Source organism: Chaetodon trifascialis, chromosome 2 (genome assembly GCF_039877785.1).
Source record: "Chaetodon trifascialis isolate fChaTrf1 chromosome 2, fChaTrf1.hap1, whole genome shotgun sequence".
Lineage (NCBI taxonomy): Eukaryota > Metazoa > Chordata > Actinopteri > Chaetodontiformes > Chaetodontidae > Chaetodon > Chaetodon trifascialis.
In genome coordinates this window covers 21,146,401-21,159,571 of record NC_092057.1, presented here as the reverse complement: position 1 = coordinate 21,159,571, position 13,171 = coordinate 21,146,401, and the positions used below count along the sequence as shown (strand labels likewise).

General features: G+C 43.6%; 1 protein-coding gene across 2 annotated transcripts; it reads right to left on the bottom strand.

Moving 5' to 3' along the window:
- Positions 1–370: 370 nt before the first annotated feature.
- Positions 371–12,997, bottom strand: rfx1b (regulatory factor X, 1b (influences HLA class II expression)). Of its 2 annotated transcripts, none has more exons than XM_070977502.1 (18): positions 12,859–12,997; positions 11,016–11,385; positions 8,175–8,272; positions 7,972–8,064; positions 6,855–6,925; positions 6,411–6,705; positions 6,102–6,283; positions 5,897–6,016; positions 5,627–5,748; positions 5,368–5,486; positions 5,003–5,106; positions 4,755–4,906; positions 3,506–3,603; positions 3,142–3,291; positions 2,826–3,037; positions 2,580–2,733; positions 2,443–2,488; positions 371–2,363 (listed from the first exon to the last, which is right to left on the bottom strand). In XM_070977502.1, the coding sequence occupies exons 2-18, from the start codon at positions 11,356–11,358 to the stop codon at positions 2,185–2,187; spliced, it is 2,538 nt and encodes an 845-aa protein (XP_070833603.1). In that variant the 5' UTR covers positions 11,359–11,385; positions 12,859–12,997; the 3' UTR covers positions 371–2,184. The 2 variants fall into 2 exon arrangements, with proteins under 2 accessions (XP_070833603.1, XP_070833612.1); XM_070977511.1 differs by having other exon boundaries at positions 1,395–2,363; positions 7,972–8,061; positions 12,859–12,978.
- Positions 12,998–13,171: the final 174 nt, after the last annotated feature.

The following is a 13,171-nucleotide window of genomic DNA, read 5'->3' as shown; positions in this document are numbered from 1 at the left end:
TACACATAAAATTCAGTTGACCTGCCATGAGGAAACCTGATCATTTCATCAAGGTAAACTGTGCTTGGGTTTGAGACTTTAGAAGACAACCTGCATTACTAACTGGAGATGAGAGCTTTGGCAGAAGTGGGCATTTAGCAGGCAGCGAGGTTCTTAGACACGTTGTCACACTGCATTATGGGCAATGTAGGATCCAGTGGTTTTGGAGCTGCTTGAACCAAACTAGGGACTAAAAGTGTATCTCAAGTTCAAGTGCAATACTTAATCCTGGAATTCCCCTGTCCAAAAGGTTGGGGACCTCTGGTGTAGGTGATGTAATTACTAAGACAAAGTAGAGGTGGTCCCATGAAGAAAAAGATTCTGGCACAAGTTTTGAGAGCAATCACATCGTTTTAGTTAACAGTGAGAATAAAGCTGCAAACAGGTTTAAGTACAAAGGTCTTCAGAAGAACACTAAGAGAACCTCATTTAGAAAAGGATCAGCAGCACAAGCTAAGGACAAAATCCAAGTCCCATTTTTTTTTAATAGTGACATCGCAGTTAGCAGGATTTTTTTTTTTTCTTTTCTTTTTAAAGTCAGATTTTTGAAATATACCCTTGTTTTCTATTTAGTGCTCTTTGGTGGGATCTGGGTGGTCAGACCATCCTGAAGGACATCCCACTACCACCATTATAATTTCTATTTTTTTCCCTCAGTCCAACACTCATGTTGATAAAATCAACATCAACATCTGCTCATGCCATGTGAGAGGCTGCTGGCTGAGCATGTGCTCTTTGGAAAGGGTTCATCGAGACAGTCGCCATATTCACAAGCTTGGTCCATCATCATCACCACCATCACAATAAAAATATAGCTCAATAATCTGGATGGTGGACACACCACGACATATTTTCTTAAGGCAATAATGGTTAAACAACATACAAATAGTTTGGATATATGACAGTTTTCACAAAAGGTACAGAATATAGGTTATCTGCAAAATGCTCAACATTGATACCCTGAAAATAAACATCTAGTTTTACACTACAAAAACTTGGAGATAGCTGTAGCTGGTACATCTAAGTGGCACAAAGGCAGTCATGGATATGGTGTATGCTCAATCAGGTGGGATAAACTTTGGCCTTGTCCTGTGGCCCATTCGGGTTGCACTGCATCATGAAGGTCTGTGTAGTGGGTTAGCACTTGAGCCATCTGTCTGTGCAGTGTGTGTGTGTGTGTGTGTGTGTGTGTGTGTGTGAATAAAAGAGAGATTATGAGCATGAATGAAGGATGAGTAGATAACAAGGATGGATGAGGAACAGCAAATGGGCAGAACTACAACGAGGCTTGACTGTCACCATCTCAGATTTGTTTTTTCACGTCTACTAAAAGTTCATGACAACACCAAGACGACTTCACAAGACCTCCATTTATTAATCCACCAATACAGAATATATAGAACACAAGCTTGTTCAAGCTAGAAATCTCTCAAAGGCACAGGGTATCAGTTAATTGGCCAAATTCATAATGAAACATTCAGAACATAAAAAAGTCAAATATGGCATCCACAAACAGCTGTCAATCAACATCCATGTGCTAAAAAAAATCCATGATGCAGTATCATTCCAGATGCTACTCTGAGGTTAAAAAAATGTATATTTCAGACAATGCCATTCATTAAAGTCCAGCTCCCCTGCATAGTCATTGCTTTAAAAGGCAAGGTGAGTGATATTTGTGAATATAGAGCACAATTAAGAACACTGGAGTCTTATCATCTCTCCACAGCAATCAGGTCAGTGGTTAAGGCGGGCAGGAGGGAATCAAGAATATATATAGCTATACTGTATACAGTTTGCTGGGCTGGGCAGGAGTGGCTACTGACATGTAGCTAGTGGACAGAGGGAAGGCACAGGGAGGCAAGGGCTGTAAATGATCAGGTGAAGGCAAAGAGAAAAAGAATGGCAACACAAAAGTACAGAATATAAAATTGGCTAAGGGCTCTCCCACTCTCACATGTTTGCAAAGGCATACACCAACACACTCAGCACCAAACATCACCTGTTTGCAGACCACAAGCATAGGATGACAGAATGGGATGACATGACGTTAAACTTAAAGCTAATGTGTGTGTGTGTGTGTGTGTGTGTGTGTGTGTGTGTGTGTGTGTGTGTGTGTGTGTGTGTGACAATTACATGAACATGTGACTAAGGTGGTGTGCTGTGGGTCTCAGCCAGAGTGTGCAGACTTAAACTAGTCCTGGGCTGCTTGGCGGGCGGCTCCATCGGCTCCTTCTCATCGTCAACAGCACTCAGGGAGCTGGACTGCAGCACCAGCTCTCCTGTCTCGTCATCGCTCTCTTCTTCCTCATCTTCCTCTTCTTCTTCTGATGGAAAATGAAAAATGGGCAAGTCATTGGATGACAAACTTGAAACTATTTGTGAGCAGAACCACACTGAAATTACCTTTCTCCAGGTCTGGAGAGATCCGGCATTTGATGGTGCTGGCAAACTGTAACACAGAGTAAGGATTGGACGTTTTTAAACTTGTATCATCAGGTGCACACTGAACCATATGAGCGGCTGTGTTAGCAGACACATACCTCTCCCATGACTGCAATGGGTGTCACGCCTTTAGCCTGGGCCACCCTGTGTTCTATCAGGTAGTACATGTATTCATCATACAGCAAGCGGATCAGGTGAAAAGAGCCAAAACTGGCAGCACTGCGCAGAGTCAGGTCCCGGATTACCATAGAACTGGTGAGACAGTAGTGAATATACAGAGAATGAGCTTCAACATGAAATCAAATATTCTTATATATATATGACATGTTCCTTTCCCGCCTCACCTATAGAAGGACCAGTTGAGCAGAAAGACCTTGGCAGCCTTTGGTAAGGTGGCGGGGTTGTGCTCGTAGGGCTTCAGGGCCTGAGAGACAACACCGTCCAGCCAGGTAGCCCACTGCTCCAGGGAGTTTTGCTGCTGCAGAGTCATTTTAAAGTCTTGCTCCAGCCGCTGCACCACACGGTCTTCACACTGACACACCCAGGATGCCTGCTCCTGAGGGGGACATGGGTGGAGAGTGTCAGGGCTCTGCTCCACCTCATCTAAAACTATACAGTAAAAGCCGAGAAGAAGTAAAGGAGAGAGACAGTAGGACAAACCTGTACATTAGTGAAATCAACCCGGTTGAGGTCTGAGAGCATCTGGTTGATCTGGGCTGAGTTCTGGAGGACAGCGCGGGCTGCCTGGGCCAGGTGGTTCAGGCTGGTGTAGCGGCGCAGCGTCTGGGAGAAAGAGCCTACACACACCACCTGAAGAAAAGAAGCAGGAGTGATAATAAGATAGCGTATGTCAGGAAGGAGGCACAAATAAGGCTCAGTTCACACTGGGAAGTCAAGTTCATCTTGGGTTTTCCGATCACAGGAAGACAGCAAAGAAACACATAAATGCAAACCAAGGAGACTGTGAGATCCTATCAAATCTGATAAAAAGTGGTCACTTGAAAGACTGAAGATAAACAATCACCTTTATGCGAACCATCTCCTCTGGGATGTTCATCATGGCGCCTGTCAACCAATTCTCCAGACTCTTGGCAAAGTTACGGATGGCCTGAGTTAAGGCACCTGAGGCAGGGGTGGTGGTGACGTAGAGAGGAGAAAGAGACAGAAAGGGTTTGTGTTTATATTTAAACATGCAGGTGGGACGTATGTGACGCCTGAAAAGCTCAATAAGTATAATGGTGCCATTCCTGACTTGTGTATCAGGTGTGGAGAGGAGAAGGGGACACTCTTCCATTGTATCTGGAAATGCAATAAAGTTCAACAATTCTGGCGGGAGATTAAACAAGCTTTAGAGACTATACTAGGTATAAAAGTTGTTCTTGACCCTAAACTGTTTATTCTAGGTTTATATCCTGATAGACATCATATGTCTAGAAAAATAATCACTGCCATGGATTTATGTTTACTGCTTGCAAAAAGAGTCATAGCACTCTCATGGAAGAGTACCAGTAAACCAAAATTCATTAACTGGATTAAGGAAATGTCCACAACTTTACCTATGGAGAAGATTACTTACATTATAAAGGGGAAACTATCACTATTTCAAAACATTTGGGGTCCTTTTATAGAATATATGGAGAGTGTGGATTTAAGGGGTGTGGGGAGTGGGGCGGATGAGGTGTAGTTACCAGTGATCCTCTGCAGTGTCCTAAAACAATTTCTTTTCTTTTAATATTTGATTTTTTTTCATCTGTGTGAATTGTGAATTTGAGTTTGTATTTCTGAACCATGCACAATAGTGAAATAATTTGGGCTAACCCTTGATAAAATAGAGAAACCTTTGGTGTTTTAATTGTTGTTGCTTTCTTGTTTAGGGTTTGTTTTTGTTTTTCTTGTTTGTTTGTTTGTTTTTTCTTTTTCTCTTTCCTTTTTTCATAAACTTTGTACTTTCAGCTAAGTGTTGCTCTATGTTAACTCGTAGATATCTGACTTGTAAGGAAAGATGATTTGAATGCTGGACAATAATTTAGCTGCTCTTGATGTTTCCTTTGATGTGAGAGAACTCTTATTTTTGTATACTATTGGAAGCATTTTGAAAACCCAATAAAGATAATGTTGGAAAAAAAACATGCAGGTGTTCAGTAGAAGGTAAAACACCTGAACCTGCCCACAGACTGACAGACCAGTGTTCCCTCACTGTTTCAGCCGGCCATGCTCCAAATCTGTCAACAACAGTTTTGCATACAGGACTCTTATGGACATTACCAACTTACTAGGGATGGGTCTCAGAACATCAGGGATGAGCATCTCCACCAGAGTCTGGTAGAGCATGTTGTCGCACTCTTTGGTCCAGTGCAGCACCGGCTCATACTTGCAAAGGACCACCAGGCATGATTTGGGCAGACGCTTCTCAGACTCATTGTGCCTGCAGGAGAAGACAGATCATTCATACTCAGTTCCAGCAGCGGACGAGATATTTGTGCATGTACTTCATTCATCTGATTGTTTCAGTGCCACTTGCAGGTTGAGTGATTCCGTGTCACTGCTCTGGCTGAACCTCCAGAAGGATTTCCACAGTGTCTCCACAAGAGTGAACTGAAGGTTGACCATCACATCCAGAATGGCCTGTGGGGATCACACATGATACCACAGAGGTGTCTAAACTGTCTTCACACCCCTAGCGTAATGACTGCTTGACATTTTCATCCGAGAGAATGTTCCACTTAACATTTATGTGCTATACAACGACTTCACTTCAATCTCACATCAGATACGAGCAGGCTTTAAACAGTAAGGACATCAAGGACTATGACATGTGTGTGTGGACAGAGAACAAAACCAACTTCTTAACCAGAGTATCATAACCAGTATGCCTGTCCTGCTTACCTCACAGTGTTCTCTGTAGAGAGTCTGAAAGGCCTTGAGGTGTTCTAAAAGGATCCCGTCAGGCAGGGTTCGATCTTGCAGATCGATGTCCACAAACTCTGGCAGTGGCCTTGATGCTTCTACACAAGATGCAGCAGCAGAGAGACAGAGGAAGCACAGATGGGAAGATGTTCAGCTCAACGTGTCGGATCCAATCTTCATCACAATCTGACTTCTTTGAAAGAAAATCAAAAACAAGAGAGTGTGTATTGCTACTCACCCAGAAACTGCTGATACTGTTGCACCTGTGCCGAAATGTCACAGAGTGCCGTTCCCTGCTGCTGCCCCAAGCCACCTGACGTCCCATTGGTGATCCCCTGACTCTTCTGAACTGGCTTTATCCTATTGGACAGAGTATCCATCAATCAGGGACACATAGAGAAAGGGTCACAGGCGGGAGTTGCACTTATTCGCTATTCACTTTTGGCACAACAATATGTCTGTGTGCAAATTAAACCTATAGCCAAGGGGATACAAGTATGTGGCATACCTGTTCTTCTGTGAGAAAGGCTGCTGCCTCATCGCCATGTGCTGTTGTTCATCCATCAGTCTGAGCAGAGGGGAACCTGATTTGATCCTCAGGCCATAGTAGTGGTACTTAGAATTCCCTCTGAAACACGAACATGATGAGTTATGACAAAGCCCTAAGATGCTCATCCATCAAAATCAATGTGTGTGCGTGTGTTTGTGTGTACCTGGTCCCTAATCTCCGTGTCCGTAGCCCCATGAAGACAGACCTGATGAGTTTGCCAAAGGATGCAGCATTAACAGGTTCCAGTTTCTGCTCCTGGCAGTGCAGCAGGTAGTGGTAGTAGAGGGTGCAGCGAGGTAGGCTCACCCCCTCCGCCCCCTCATAGTTATCACACAGCCACTGCACCTGGACGATGGACAATGGACGCAGAATTAGAATTTCATTCTTCCATTATAACCGCTATATACAAGTATATATGCACACACACAGAAACATACATTAAGAATTTTTCACGGTGAACTTGAGTACTCACAGTAGCAGGTGGGGCACGAGAGTTAGGGCTGGAGTAGCTCTGTCCTCCTCCTCCACCTGCAGCTGCTCCTGCTCCTCCTCCTAACACATAACCTCCCTGAATGACATAGCCCCCTCCACCCCCAGCAGTTCCACCGCTATTGGCTCCTGCTGTTGCCACAGAAACTGGCTGCGAGGTCACAGAGCCAGTGATGTCTGACTCAGAGCTGGGCGTGGCCTCGTAGTAAGTGGAAGAGGAGGTGGGAGTGGTCTGGGAGTAGAGGGGTGAGTCGGAGAAAGGGTAGCTGCTCGATCGACTGGACAGGAAAAGACGTGTACGTACACACACACACACACACACACACACGTGTTACCAGGCAAGTCGCAAGGTGTGTGTAATTGATTGTGTGTGGGCATGTCTGTGAGATATGCAACATGCACACGGAGCAGCTTCCTCTCTACTCACATGGTGGACGTGGTAAAAGTTGCATCTCCTCCTCCATCCACGTATACCTGACCAGAGTACACATGCTCCACCTGCAAAACGAGGCAAACAGGCCATCTAAAGCAGCATTCTCTGATCATTTTTACCACTTGGGGCCAAACACAACAAGCTGCAAAACAGCTGTCAATTCACGCATCCAGCAGACACGCAGCAGCGTTAGCATTCATTTGGAGTTGTGTTTGTGTGTATCTGACGAATGTCCAATATCCACACTCGTTTGGTTCTGTTTTTGGTCGCCTCCAGCTCTTCTGGGTAATATCTGACATTTTATCTGCTAAGTGCTCCACAACTACTACTACTACTACTATCTGTGTGTCATTTATCAGGGCATGTAGTGTATTGTGGGTTTTTAGAGCTTTTTGGCTGAAAACAGCTGCCTCTGCTGCTCAGAGCAACACCAAGTGATGGGAGTGAACCCAAACACTGAATATGGTGGCTGTAAAAACTAAAACAATGAGATGCTAAAATGCTCCATAAAAGTAAGGTGAGGTGCAGCGTGGGGAATTAAGTCTCTGCGGTTCCATCACTACAGGCGACCCCTTTCACTTTACATGTAGACATGTGATCTATTGCATATATAATACAAAATTTTTAGCTTTGTCTTACCACACATCTAGCTTGAAGCAAACAGCAATGAACAGAGTGAGACAGCTCAACATCATTACTCTTATACAGTTCACAAATGGAAGCCAAGTTATTGACTGTATATTAATGGTAGACAAGGTAGTTTAAAGATGGGTAGGTATTATTAAATTTAACTTGGAAGACAAAGAAGTGGCAGGATTGTAGTCATTGCCATTGAAGATGACTGGAAGAAAGGTCACGACCTGCAGTGCTCAGTACTCAGGTACATCTCAGACAGCCTGAGGAGGCCGTAGTGAGAGGGAGTGACTTACACGAAGTAATGAAAGAGGAGGAATGTGAGAAGACATGCATCTTACATCCCTCTGTTTCTATTTTCCTGCAACACTGAACAGAGGCAATACTAATGCATACGCCATCACACTACCTTTACACTTTAACTACACGTATCTATTGTCTTACATGATAAACAGAAATGTCTTGTATGTCTGTTTACCTCCTGGTTAATGTGCACAGACTGGAGGTTGTTGATGTGGCCACTCTGAATCCTCTTGGCTGCCTGCGACACTGCTTGCAACACTGACCTCTGCTGGTGAGTAAAGCCACAGGGACTGATATAACTTAGGGTGCTCGACTATTTCTTGTGACTTGCTCCTACAGTCTCAAAAAACAAATCCATCCCATTTGTGTGCATCTTACCTGCTGGGTGGTCTGGACTGGTTGGACCACCTGAGTAGGAACACCAGGAGCAGGTGGGCTGGAGTCGGACAGGCTGTCGTTGGAGTGAACAGAGCCCTCTAGGGATGACGGGGAGGGTGAGAAGTTTCGTTAGATGATCGAACAAATCCCAATAGAAAAACCAGCCACCATTAGCACAAATTCAGTACTCACGACATACTGCTTCCAAATTGTAATAACAGCCACCGCAGAACATCCTGCTACAAAGGTTTTTTTTGTTCACCTGAGGAGGGACTGATCATGAGGAGAAGAAAGAGTGTGTGTGCGTGTGTGTGTGTGTGTGTGTGTGTGTGTGTGTGTGTGTGTGTCCTTTCATCCTTATATCTTGCATGCAGAAGCACAGCCTTGGACAGCTAATCTCCCCAGATGGAGAGAGAAATCACTCCATCTCGTAAACATGAGATCAGATGAGAGAGGAAAATGAGAGACACATGAGGGATGATGGATAGGGGGAGAAAACAGAGGATGGATGGTTGGAGGGTGGGTGGGGGAGAGGGTCATATAAGTATCTTTCATGTGAGGTGACTGTTGTGTATTGTCCAGCACTCACTATGCTGCTGTTACTTCAACCTGTGTTAAATGCTGCAAAAATATCTAGTTCACTTCACACACTTCAGCCAGCACAACTCACAGCACATCCCACCACTCAGTTTGGTTTAGCATTATGATATGTTGTTAGAAAATGACAACCAGTCTCTCCTCAAATGTTTGGAACTTTTGACTCTGTCACTGTTCTTTAACCATAATCAGCCACCCATAAAACAGGTATACATACATAATAATATATAATACACATACAGTACATATTTTTTCAATTTTCATCCCATGGTATTGTAGGTAGCTAATAGACTTTGAGAAATTGTCACAGACATCTGTGTTTCATTTTGTTTTTAACCATTTATAGGCAATAAAATCAGTTGATTAAGATATCAAAAAGATGTGTTAATTGCTAATGAAAATAATCCTAGCTGTAGTCTTAAATATACATTTTAATACAGTATATACATATATATAATATTCTATAATACTACTATAATACTATAATATATATTCTATGTTACATGACACCTTCTGTTTTGTGTTGTTCAAAAGAAGGTTGTTACGTATTAAAACCTTGTGTCTGTGTATAGTTATACTGTATTCAATGTAAAGTCTAGTCTAGACATATAGAACAAAAAAAGCACTACATCGACAGTGTATCCTCTTACATGAAGCAGGATCACGATGTAGGCTTCATAACTGCACTGAGTAGAGCCCAGCTCTTTCCACTGCAGTCTTTGCTCAAGACATGAGGGAACACCAAGTGTTAACAAGCGCAGTTATTCAGCTAACTTAGTTGTCCCACTTCAAGAAAATGAGACGAGCCCCAGGCCTGTGACTCTTTCATTCTGGGTGAGAGTGCACAGTGTTACTTGATACTAGCAGGCAAAAAGATCTATGAATAGACAGTCCTAAAATAAACATAGAGAGACACCAGTGTTGGGGTCAGTTCTCTGTCTATTCATCGTGTTAACCCCATATTTTAAAATATTACATGATTTTCTTATGACTGATTTTTAATTCAGGACACATTTTTACAGAGCGATGGCCTAAATGAAGTTAAACTACTATCTGGAATAGGTCAAAGCCCTGTAAGCACACATTACATCAGTATCATGGGTACAGCCTTATCTATTTTTTTGTTCCGCTACAGGAATTGCAAACTTAATGTCATTTGATGTCATACAATTAAAAACAAACAAACAAACAACATAATCCTACCACCAAATCCTACCACCAACTATAACAGCAAAAGCAGCCGAGCACAAGTGAAGTCAGGTTTCATCCATCAGCTCCCACGTTTGGGACTATGCAACCTAGCAACCCAGTCCATCAGCTTATTTTGTCCTCATAATGTATGAACTCCCTGACCAGACAGCCAAACTACATCAGTGGTTTTTTTGCTCCTAATGAGACTTACGTAGACCTCTGCTTCTCTTTTTTCTAGCCATCTAATCTTAAAGATGGAATGAAACTCAGCAGGGCAGAAAGCCTGCAACCTACATGAGCAAGAAACACTGAGTTAACACACATCATCACCATAACTAATAACTGTTACATGCAGATTGATATGCACAAATGTAGTCACATGATTCCTAAAATGTCTGTGGAACATATTTTAGTGCCATCTGAGGCCGCAGCTATTGAGGACCAGCGCCAAACTACATGCCAATTCCTAAAAATTGCTGCTGTTAAAATGTTGATGACTAAGTGAAATCATGGCTTGGAATAAAGATAAGAAAGTGGCTGTGCCCTTGATACACATTTAAGAGCAAAAATGATTACCAAGGTCAACTAATATAGAGTGAACTGATTGCAATGTTGATTATTGCTTTGTGGTGATGGTTATTTATCAAATAGAAATAATGAATTGTTTATTGTATAAGATGAAATAGCAAAAACGCCTGTATCAATTTCCCAGAGCCCAAGGTGATTCAAAGTTGCATTTCCAAGACATCATGATGGGCCCTGGCAACTTGAGACAAGCATGAAAGCATTTAAAGATGTGCAGGCAAAGATTCACAGACTCTCCTCTGCACCGTGTGGAAGCCAGAATCCATCACTAAGTACTAGACAAACTGTCGGCCTCCAACCATGATCCGACCTGTTGCTTGCACCCTACATACAGACCTGTGGGACAAACTGAAGCTTCCTCAGAACGCATGTCATGCTCTTGCACATGTGAACTAGAAAGTGTGTGTTGTGTGTGTGAGTGCAGTGTGCATTATGTAGGTGTTTGTCTGTCATTCAGCAGTCTCTCACCTGTTACGGTTACTATGATGTACTGAGGCGAGCTGCTCTGACCATTGCTCTTCTGGACTGCAGAGTGCTGGATTTCAGGGGTGACATAGTGCTGCGTGGGGGTGGTCAGGACCACTGCCTTCTGGCTCTGGGCCTGGGTGGGCGGTGCTTGAGAACAAAGTGCATCCTGTCCTGTTTTTGAGGCGGCAGCTGATTGGTTAGCTGCTGCGATGGTTCCAGAGGTCGGTGTGATCTCGGACAGGAAATGCGCCGCCTTTGTGGGTGTGGTGGCAGCAGGTGTTGCTATGGTTACTGTGTTGGCCTGCTGAGGCTGAAGGTCCTCTGAGTATCCAGAAGTTGCCATGGCAACCAATGCTTTGAGGAACTTGTTCTGTGGATAAAGAGAGACGGCGCTCATTAATAAAGGAGCTGCAAACATAACAGCGTTTTCGGTAGGTCTGTAGAAGACTTAAGGGTATGTATGTGAAGGGGATTTGGGGTCCTCCCTCAAGAAAATGTATGTAAATATTTCAATAACAAATATGAAATTTCACATAATTCTGTCCCATTATTATCACCATATCTGTGTACAAAGAGTTGGAAAAGTTAGAGCAAATAATAAATACATTAGACCCAAAAAGCTAAAAAAACAAAACTTATTTAAAAAAAGTCCACTGGGGACAAACTACAATCCGCCCGGTTTGAGGCTCTCCACGCTGAGTTTACATTGATTCATTGATTTGTCTTAGGTGTTGATCCCCAAAACAGCATGGGTGCTGCGCCTCAGCCTTTTAATGACAGAGAAAACCCTACAAAAACATGCAGCAACACACTTCAGGGTAAATTATTTCTCCTATGTTTTGGCCACACAGAGACCTGGTGTGTGTATGCTCACGTGTGTGTGCTCGTGTGTGCGCGCTCGTGTGTGTAACATAAACCAGAGAAGGAAGTAAGGCTTTTGTCTGAGACTAAGCAGTAGTCAAGAGCTTTTCCTGTTTGGTGCAGTATAAAACAGCGCGGTGTCAACCATCATAATGGATCAAGGTTCACTGACTGCGACGACAGTGTTTCACGAGAAATGAAACAAGGGAAATACATTTACTGACTAACTAAAGATGAAAATAAACGCGACTAAGGACAGTCCCTGTACTGAAATATTTAGCATTGGTTCCAGTGTCAGTCCGGACTTTAGGCCATCCCACTGGAAGATAAGCCACTCCTGCGTAAACCAACACGGCAAGCAAGACAATCAGATGATCATCGGCACACCGTGTACACGGGAGTGACCTGCTGTGCCCAATGTCAGACCAAAAACTTTTTCAAAGTCACAAAAACATTAAGAAACATACTACGCTCACACCCCAGCATGTAGCGCTCATAAACGACTGAGCCGCGTGAGCAGTTTCGTGTTCCCCTCCATATCTAATGTTTCTGGATAGCTGGCTCGAAAAGTGAATTGAGAGCGCGAGAGTGATAGCTTCCCCCGCTAGCAGCTCACGTTGAGTTGTGACGTTTCAGCGAGCTAGCGAGCTGCTAGTTACTCGTGTTAGACAGTCAGCAAACCTGTGACCACGCCACCATTCACGTCTCATGAGGCTCTTATCATAGTCGAAACAGTAAGAAACAGCCTGAACATTAAAAAAAATGGCAAAAAAAAGTACAACTGACGCTACATCACACCCGCCATCTTGTGCTCTTATCAAAGATCTGACATCGCCATAACAACGTTTGGACTGAAGCTAACAACCACTTTGATCGCGGACACTCGACCAACGTCACGTTCGCGCTGACGACTGTACACACAAGCACACGTATGCAATTAAGACAAAATAAATAAGAACTCTTATATATTTTACTTTTTCACCTCTAGTTTATCCCAGTATTGTCCTTTTAAGTCGTTCAAGTTTTTTTTCCTTAGATTTACGTTGTTATTGTTGACTCCCGTTGCTTGGTTCTTGTCGCCAGGACTACCGTGACTATGGCGCCTTGCCTTCACCGGGGCAACTGTTGCTACCCTCTTGTCCTCGCTCCGCCCGTTACTCAATGCTGATTGGCAGACCTGGGAGGTGGCCGCGGCGTCAGGAAAATAGCCGATCGTTGATTGGTGAACGGGCCGTGTCTGTCAGTTTCACCAGGGCTTCACGTCAAATGACGACTCTAATGGTACTTTTTGATTG